At 40.8% G+C, this 10,245-nt stretch overlaps 2 protein-coding genes across 2 annotated transcripts in view; both read right to left on the bottom strand.

Moving 5' to 3' along the window:
• Nucleotides 1-7,692, bottom strand: part of LOC109472306 (1-phosphatidylinositol 4,5-bisphosphate phosphodiesterase beta-1-like) — an 18,261-nt gene extending 10,569 nt beyond the window's left edge. The window contains exon 1 of the mRNA XM_019771987.1: nucleotides 7,037-7,692. Within this exon, the coding sequence (XP_019627546.1) occupies nucleotides 7,037-7,135 (99 nt within the window). The 5' untranslated portion in view covers nucleotides 7,136-7,692. The remainder of the gene's footprint in view (nucleotides 1-7,036) is intronic.
• LOC109472304 (protein phosphatase 1 regulatory subunit 12B-like) overlaps nucleotides 5,065-10,245 on the bottom strand; it is a 79,001-nt gene continuing 73,820 nt past the window's right edge. The window contains exon 5 of the transcript XR_002140359.1: nucleotides 5,065-5,110. The gene's annotated coding sequence lies outside the window, so the exon portion shown is untranslated. The remainder of the gene's footprint in view (nucleotides 5,111-10,245) is intronic.

A 10,245-nucleotide genomic window follows, 5' to 3' on the forward strand; every position in this document is an offset into this window, starting at 1 on the left:
CATGTCTGACATCTGTCCCAGTGTACATGTGTGTGTGTGTGTGTGTGTGTGTGTGTGTGTGTGTGTTTGTGTATGTGTGTGTATGTCTATTGTGTGAGTGTGTGTGTGTGTGTGTGTGTTTTGTGTGTGTAACAGTTGGTGTGTGTATGTGTGTGTGTGTGTGTGTGTGTTTTGTGTGTGTAATGGTTGGTGTGTGTATGTGTATGTGTATGTGTTTGTGTGTNAAGACCATAGGTACAATTTTTTCTTTCTTGTGTCTGTACTTCTAGTTTCTATGGGTACTTCGAGTTTCTATGAGTACTTTTTCCACCCCAAAATCGGACTGGACTGCTTTTTCCGCCAATCGGACTGGACTCCTTTTTCCAACAACCCAAAACAGTTGGTGTGTGTATGTGTGTGTGTGTGTGTGTGTGTTTTGTGTGTGTAATGGTTGGTGTGTGTATGTGTATGTGTATGTGTTTGTGTGTGTGTGTGTGTGTGTGTGTGTGTGTGTGTGTGTGAGTGTGTGTGTGTGTGTGTGTGTGTGTGCGTGTTTGTGTGTGTGTGTGTGTGCACCTACCTCAATCTACTTTCATGTTCTCTGGCTAAGTAACTTAACAAGTTTATTAACATACATTATATGCCTATCAGACAAGGCAATCAAACAATGTGCTGCCTGGAAACAAGTTGGCAACAAGACTCACTACTACTATACTAGTACGTACATCATGAGCAATTAAATCAACTGATAGATACTCTTTCACAAGTATACCATTGCAAGTTGTTCTGAACTTATCACTTGAGATGTTTTACATTGTCTTCTTGAAACCAAAGAACCCCTCCGAGATGGTGAATTCCAAGAATTGCAGTCTGCATGTTATCGACCCTGTTGGCATGCGCACAGGAAATGTTTGGTAAGGGTCGACAAATACACCCAAGATTTAGGGTCAAGATTAAGGTTAAGCGGGCCACAGCTTTATCAAACAGACGGATCTTTGAGCACTGCAGTCATCCATCATGGATAACTTCTTGTCTACTTTCAATCATACTGAAGGGTCCAGATAAGAGATAATCAAGTTCAAGGCTAGGTCGGACCACAGCATGCAAATTAGGAATATGTAGCTATGATGATACTATGGTGCAAAGTTTGTAATATCACAATTTATTTTTGTTGTGGGAAACGAGTTTACTGTTATTTTTCATATATTGTTTATTTACCCTTATCATTATTGTTGTTATCATTATTATCATTATGCTTAAAATTGACATGGAAGAGGACAAGAATACTCTAAGCCCTAAGGCTTTTTTCCGCCTCCAGCACAATATTCCTTTTATTTTACAGTCTGTTTCGTTCGATTACAGTAACTATATTTACTTTCTGCGATTCCCCCAAAGGTAGAAGTGGCCGGACAAAGTAAAGTAAAGTAAGTATTGTTTTTGTTTTACATGTATGTGCAAAATAATATTATATAAAAATAAATAATAAAAAAATAAAAGATACTTTAAAGATATCCTATAAAAACTAATTAATGCATTGTATAGCTAGATGAAAAGCACAATTTACTAGGTCTAAAAATAATGTAATAAAATTGCCTTAAAAATTTAATTGGCCTAGGTGAATGAAAATTAGGAATAGGTAGTTATGATGCAAAAATGGCTTAAAAGATATCCTATAAAAAAAATTCAAAAAATAATTAATGCATTGTGTAGCTAGATGAATAGCACAATTTTACTAGGTCTAAAATAATGTTTCATGCTGAGATAATGTAATAAAATTGCCTTGAAAATCTAATTGGCCCTGTAACATATCTTGTACGACTAATGCAAAACTGAGGGCATCTTGGAATAGTCCTGCATTCAGCTGTCTTGATATGGCTGTCTTAGAAGTTACATAATTCTTGTAACTTGCAGTTGGTTCTGTCACATCCGGCCTGCTTGAAAATTCTACCACATCAAAATTGTGCGTCGACTAATGTGACCACACGGCCGTTACATACAAATGTATGACCCGACTTAGGCTGTTGCAAGCCCTTGTAATTTGGTATTTCCCCACTCGCTAAGGTACCAAAGCCACATGCGATAAATTGCAAGTCGAAGACTGCGATTCTCAGCATTAAGGTTGCTGCCCTGTAATCCTTGGTTGACGAAAGGTGACCTAAAGCTGGAAGTATGTACATGTTTCTATCCTCCCTGCCTAGCTGATTAGTGATAAGGCGTGGGGAAAAAATGTCCTGTTTCCTGTTTCCGGACCAAAAAACTGCCGACCCTAGCCTTTTTGTGTGCGGTGGTCCCCTGCAAGGGACATAAATTTTTCGAGCTGATTGACCTTTTCTAGCTTCATGATCTGACACCTCAGTGATGAGATGTTGCACTATGCTTTCCAACATAACATACACATTGAAAATATAAATGTCCTCATGCAAGTTTTACTTTGTTAAAGTTTATTGTACAAGTTGGATCACTAGTAAGAGATCTCGAAAGTCTAATAAAATAAGGAAAGAAAAAAGATAATCTCTACCTACATTTTTTGGTACCAACCCTCATAAAAAAACTAAGGATTTGGGTTCTGAATCAACTGCACTATGCTCTTATTTTGGTCTGAACAATTGAAGAAAGCTCCGTGTCTTCCTAGTTGTTACAGTTTTTCCATCTATCAATGTATTGGTTTGATGAACAGTTTCTGTATCGGTATAGCCAGGTTGACTGTCCTTCGGCGTAACACACCAGCTTCGCAGGTTTCGAATTCATTGTTGACGTCTTGGCTCGTATCATAGCTTTTGGGCCTAGGTCAATTTTATTCTATTTTTTTCGCCTGTCGCTTCAGCTGGTGTGCTAAGGGCGGTTACACCGGCTATACAGATACAGATACAGATTTTTTTCTCGAAAAATCAAAGAGCCAACAAATCAAATTGGTGTGGCCTAAAATAAGCCACAAATGTTCACAATCCTCTTTGATATAAATTATTCATCTCACACATCAGTAGCTGCTCAACTGGATCCTTTCAGGTATTATTCTTTTTTCCCTTTAAAGCACTTGAACCCACTTTGTTTCTCTCCGCTTCACATGAAAGATTTGTGCGGTAGTGTTTTTTTTCTCCAAAGAAAGTACAGAAACCGCAGAAGGCTCATAGTAGTTATATTGCGTTATGTGGCCGTGTGGGTGTACTCAAAGAACAATTTCAGTACAAAACATATATTATCTTCACCAAAGAGGTTATGTTTTTGGTAGAATTTTTTGTATGTATGTATGTATGTATGTATGTATGTATGTATGTATGTATGTATGTATGTATGTATGTATGTATGTATGTGTGAATGTATGTATGTGTGAATGTGGTTTAGCAAATTGATAACTCAAGAGGCTACAGATGGTTTGTCATGAAAGTTGGTAGGTGTATAAGTCTTGATGAGACCTTGAATTTGAAATGATTAGATCTTTGGCTCTTGTTTGTAAATTTTATTGTACAGTATTCTCAATACATTACATGTTAGGTCTCAAACCAAAATATGTTCATTTGCCTGTATAAAACACATGCCACCAGAGTTATCAAACTTGAAGAGGCAGGTCTTCGTCATACAAAATGTACAAAGCATAGTTCCATGATCCAGACAACTCAACCAAATGTAGGATAATGATGTTTTGTCCCTGAAAGCGGGACATTGATTGAGAGAGCAGAATACAATACAGTAGTGGGACTGGTTTGGCCAGGACTAAATACAGCTCTAACTGAACGTGTCCCTTTGGGATGATAATATCCCATCATTTTGACATCAGAGACGAAACCTAAACAGGGTGTGGCAGTGAACACAGTTACAGCAACAAGGGCTTAGCAAGCACTTACCTCACTCCCTTTATATAAACAATGCTATTCATCAACACATTAGCATCAAATAATCAGGCAAGGTCACACAAATTTAACTACATTGTACATGTTTCACAAACCAACCTGGTTAAACACTACTTTCGCAAACAAAAACACATAAATCTATTGTAATCAGAACTGAAAACAATTTGTCTTGGCTGCATTTTAGATTGATCATGAGATAGGTTGTTATTTATAGCTGTTGATGAGAACATTCTTTTCTTCTTGCCTTGTTAGTTATTTCCTAAGATCCTACAGAAATGTTCAATGTACATCATGTTAATACCCACTTACGTTATATCTATGTAGTTTTAGTTTCCAGGAATAGACTAGTATGATTGTAAAGATCACATTGTTATCCTTGCCATACATTGTACCATATACAACTGTCGACCAATAAAAATCATTCATTCATATATTATCAATATGATTATGTATTTGAAGGGCTAGTAATAGGTCCCTCAAAATCCGAATAAAGGAAATACAGTAACTGCCTTGCACATCTTACCACATGTAACGCAAAACAGAAGCCTTGTTACATTCAAATTATGATTCCTTTAATAAGGCTTATATTATAAACTCAGGGAGGCACACGTCCCTTCGCTGCTGACTTCTGGGTAAATCGTGATTCTACATCTACCGGGAATCAGGCATGATCAGAATTTATAAGTTGTTCAATAAAAACGGAACATATCTTTGATGGCAGTAATAATTCAGACGTCCTTGGGTGCCCCTGGGTCGTGTTTCAGAGACGTTTATTTATTGATGGATCGCGCTGTTCAACACACCTGTTCCTGACATATAGAAAGCACACGTCTTTCAGCCAGGGCTCAAAATCTCTTTTTTATGCATACCTGTGCCAGCGAAGGTAAGGCCATGTTGATTTGATTATATGGATGACATCCGCGCGCGCATGAATTTTCGGCCGTTTCCAAAAAAAAAAAGTTTTCAACCATACTGTAAATCGTACAAAACAGTTGCAAATGAGCAAAAATATACCATAAGTTACAAAAAAATTAATAAAAACTATACCAATGTCGTAGAATGCCAAAATCAAACGAAAAAAGACGAAATTGTACAGAAATGAACTTGAAGACTAGATTATTCGCCAAACCATATTCTGTGCCATTTGCTCAACCCTCATGACCACGTAGATTTCATAGTGAAAAGTAACTTTTTTTTTTTGCAAAACTTTTTTTTTATTCGCACGCGCGCATCAGTTTTGGGGCTCCCGGAGGATGTCATCCATATAATCAAATCAACATGGCCTAATGTTGAAAATCACCTGCACCTGACAGACTTTACCTGAACCACTCAGACTTTGAGAAGTATGGATCATCATGCTAAAAACTGTTCAGAAAGTATTGCTACTGTTTCTTTTATTATACTTCATAGGTGGTGACAGTCATATGCAGCAAATAAAAATCAACATACACCTAGTACATGTATCAATCTGTCTACATACATGACCAGTGCAGGTTATAACTATGTGCAGGTAGACTTCAGAAATACCTGTACGAGTACCTGCATTTTCACCAAGTATTTTGAGCCCCGCTCTAGCTTAGCCTGCCAGGCATGCACACAACTTTCTGACACGAGGACAAGTTGAAAATCCCCCTCCCCAAAAAGCTATTAATCATACTAAGCTCCTCGTCACTTTAGATATGTCGTTGTCTCCAGGCTAGCTTCGCGAAGAGTGCGTAAACAAAGCTCCGGCTAGCTTTCGGAATTACAATTGAGTCTGTCAACATTTGATGGAGCTCTGTGGTATTTAATGTTGACAATGTCATAAAAGAAAATATGGTCGACATACTACAACAGTATTAATGGAGTCAGCTTGTCCCTGGGAGGCATGCAGAGAAAATGCCTCTTTTGCGTGTCTGTAGTCCATGAGATGAAATGCCGTACAAACAAAACTCAAAAGCTCTGAGGAAGGTTCCCTAGAACTGTGTAACGTTATATCTTCTTCACTGACTGGTGAACTTCAGCTGAATATTAAAGTCTTGAATGATCTAGAACCTAAACTTGACACCGCAGATGTTTCCGTGTTCGGTGGTACGACGTAACCTATAGCTCTGCAACAAGGGTTACAGTGACATGTTATACATGGACATGTGCTTTGAACACTGGCCTACCATAACCTTAATCCTCGAATGAAGAGAAACCCTGCACAGAGCTATCAGTGATGACAAACCAATTACATGTACCATGATCTAGTGGGATTTCATATGATGACAGCAGCCCAATGACCACGTGAATGTGGCACAGTGAACGAATGAATGAGGGTGGGAGGAGTCCATCCCTGGCTGCTGTTGTTATGTACACACATATCTCACCAGGTTGCCTTGGAAACTGCATCAACAACTTACTAATCTCCCATGATCTCCCTAAAAACCGGAAGATGCGGTTTTGGGGGGACACTGAAAACAGGAACACCTCATACGTGCCATTTTGTGAACCACTCTGATCTTCCTTCCCATGCACTTTCTCTCTGTTCTAATGGCAATGTGACAAATTAAAATACGAATAGGGGCTGATACTGAGACAAATGCTGTGACAGATATTACGCCCTTATAATGACCAGCGCTGCAAAAATGCACATCAGGGGTTGATGGACACCGTTGAAGCCTGATCAGCAATCGGAGACTTTGAAATGCCACTAGCCATGGATAGCTGGACGTAACGTTAGCCCCCAATGTTTTCTTGCTGGGCTGGCTCTACCGTGTTCGCGACATTTTGACTCTAGTCGCTAATTTCTTGAGGTATGCCCTGGCCTTAGACTCTGTCCACGTCATGCGACTGATAGTGGGAATATTCAAGAACATTTAGGAAAATTCTGGGAATATCTAAAAGGCAGTATTGGCTGGCAAGATGGCGTCGAAAATCTGGGAATTCCTATCCTACCCTACCATACTGAAACGCGTGTCAGTTTCAACAATAACAGCATGGTTCCCCCTCATCTATGCTCATAATTTCCTCGCTGGCGTTCACAAGCAGACACTGCGAGAATTTTAGATTGCTCCGTTTATAACGAGATTGCAAGGATATCAGGCAAACGCCACGACAACTTGCCATCGGACCCACCCCACATACATACCCTTTATTATTATCATGCAAGGGAGATGGCTCTCTTTACTTCCGACAACACACACACATACACACACACACAGGCAAGCAAGGGCGGAACTACTCACGTCCTCCCATTTGATGAACTTATTCCCTTCTTTCAGCTCCTTGGGAACCTCCACCGGCTTGAGCTGTAGAGCGTGAACTCCTGGCTTGGCTCCTGCCATGGTGGGACGGTGTTTTTTGGGGGGCAGAGAGAGAGAGAGGAGAGAGAGAGGGGAAGTGTCTTGCCGTTCGCCTGCCGCCCTCCTCACCGCTTCACGGAACTTCACAACACGGTACGGCACTGCGGCTGCCCAACGCAGAATCACACGCTGCCTGTTTCAACCGGTCTGCCGATTCAAAACCTCCGAACGCTAGAAAGATGTCTGATAACAGATTGTAGTACTATAAAAACTAACACGGCAAGCGAAGACTTTAGGTGCATGTCCTATCACACACAGTTGATTAAAGTTTCCGGCGTATCATCAGGTGTCTGTTGCAAATGTTTGGGTGCCTGATTAACAGACACATGATATATTGGCATTGGGCGGTGTCGTTTTGTTCCACGTAAAGAATCCCAATGTTTATCAGCTCTTGACCCAGATGACTACTTTCTTCGCCGGGCTATGTCGTGTATAGAAAATGCCAGATGTCTTTTATTTGCTGTACTATACAGGTTGTCTCGGTGAATGTCATAAATCGAACTTGAACGAGCTTGCACACTTTTCCCGCAGACTTCAACAAATAACTGAGCTAACAAGGGGTAACAATGCTGACCCTTGAACCACAGTGACTCAGAATTCCTCGGTAGTGGTTTAGGCGCCCATGCCAGGTGTGCGTTTGATGGCTACCAACCGGGGGCGACAAACACTTTGTAAATACATGTACTCAAAGCCGCTTAAGAGGGTCCATAACTTTCAACCGTTGTAAATTAAGCTGATATTGTTGCAACGTTATTTTTTTCCGTCATATATCATTAAAATGCGGATCCGGAATTTTGGTACCTTGCTTTCTGTGTGAAAGACGTGTTCTATTAAAAGCTGTATCGTTACATGTGGCCGGGGGGCAGCATTGGATATTGCCTTCGCCATTGCGGCATGTTTTCGGTAGCAGTCATGTATGTGTACGTCCGTCCGTCCGTCTGTCTGTTTGTGTGTAAACGCGATAATTTTAGATGGCTTAGATGGATTGTCGCGTGCGCGAACAAAAAAAGAATACTAAAAAAAACTAAAAACTAAAACTAAACAAGGCTCAACTCATAACCTTAAACCGCTAGCCTCTACCAGGCTTCAGAGGCAACTGGAAAGAGTAGGGGACTTGGTCCGCTATTAAAGGAGTACATTTTTCAGTCGCGGTTAAAATGTAGTCACTAGTCATTTAGCGGTTAGCGGACCAACTCCCATGGCATGTTATCCGTCGAGTTTACAATTTCTACTCTCCAAGCAGAGGTTTGGGTTTTGGGTTATTTTTGACGTGTTTTTAGACTTTTTTTATTGGGGTTTCTTTTTATTTGCACTGGAATTTTTCTTTCACCAACCCAATGACATCCTCTGGGCAGACGTGATGCAAGCGGGCGATGATAAAATGTTGTACAAATAAAAAGTTCTTCATTATGAACTCTACATGCATGGTTTAATAGGTGAAAGAAAAATTCCAGCGCAAAGAAGAAATCCCGATAAAAAAGTCTAAAAACACGCCAAAAATAACCCAAACCTCTGCTTGGAGAGTAGTGATTTTCTGAACTAGAGGATCTGTGATGCATCACAGGTGATTTAGACTAATCAGCGCCTGCGTGCGCCGTACGTGGGTGACAACTTTTCATGCGTATCCAAGATCAGCCGACAGGAAAGTTAAACAGCGGAGAACCTGAGCTGTTGTCGGATCTAGAACCGCGCCTGTCTAGTCCTATGCTTGAATGGGTTAGGGTTTAGGGTTTAGGATCAGGCACGGTTCTGGATAGTACGTCTCCGCGTATCCATGAACGTAGATATGCCCCATGAGGTACGATTCTGGATACGCCTGAGCTATCCTGAACAATGCCTGAGCATGCATATAGGTCTGGATAAAACACGGTTCTGGATACAGCAGAGCCACCTTGACGGCGGAAGGACTATTATATTACATTCTTTTATAACATTTACGCGAAATATCATTTTTGGTTTGTTTGTTTGTTTGTTTGTTTGTTTGTTTGTTTGTTTGTTTGTTTGTTTGGTTGGTTGGTTGGTTGGTTGGTTGGTTGGTTGGTTGGTTGGTTGGTTGGTTGGTTGGTTTCTTCGAGCCTTTGCTTATACGTGAAATACTCAAAAAGTGAGCCGGCCACTTTACATTGAAGACCCATTGAAGTCTTGAGGGAAGAGAGATCAGCGTCAGACAAAGTATGATTGACAAGATAGGGGTTACGTAGGACTGAAGTCCTACCAAGTTAAAACACAGAGTCTTTATTATAGTTTATAGTACACCCTTACAAATACATATACATGGCTTTACAAAAATCACTACGTTCCGGCTTACACATAACGTTACATGATCATACATGGCTCTACATTGAAAAACTAATGACGATGCTGTCAACATAATGCGCTAAATACAGGACTAGTTTGCTGGATTATAAAACGCTTCAAGTCACAATCCTACCACCGCCGCACAGGCCAGGCGCGCGCGTCAATTACGCCCATATTTGCTCGCCTGGACGGGTTGATGGGTTCGGCTCTGACGTCCGACGCCTGTCTCCGGGGGCTGAGAGCGCTCTTCTACTGTCCCTGTCAGTCTGCGTCTCTTCAGTGTAGATCACCCCACTGGAAACTAAAATCTCAAAGCAGATCCTTCGGTAAAACGTTGAACTTTATTCCAACGCACAATTTACAGAGAGATGAAATTTTCAGCGACCACGTTGTGCAGTGATTGTTCATTAATCATCCTGATGAAGGTGACAGTGGTCGCTGAAAATTTGATCTCTCTGTAAATTGTGTGTTAGAATAAAGTTCAACGTTTTACTTTGATTACTACCAACACAGATGAACTTTCATGATAATCAGATCATTCGGTACCAAGACGGTATCTCATTGGTCAGAGGAGTGTCGGTGGCAAGACAGTATCCAAGGGACACCCCTCTGGCTCTGGCCAATGGAGACTGTCTTGAGAGCGAAGGATCTGTTTGGATTACTGGAAACTGCCTACCTGCTTGCTGCCTCCGCTACCCTTTCTCCCCCCACAAGTATCAACTATAAGATGAATCCATCTTCTTTTTTACCTTCGTCAAGAAGGTTATGTTTTAGGTAGCGTTCGTGTGTGTGTG

Source organism: Branchiostoma belcheri, unplaced genomic scaffold, assembly GCF_001625305.1.
Source record: "Branchiostoma belcheri isolate BF01 breed outbred unplaced genomic scaffold, Haploidv18h27 scaffold27, whole genome shotgun sequence".
Taxonomy (NCBI): domain Eukaryota; kingdom Metazoa; phylum Chordata; class Leptocardii; order Amphioxiformes; family Branchiostomatidae; genus Branchiostoma; species Branchiostoma belcheri.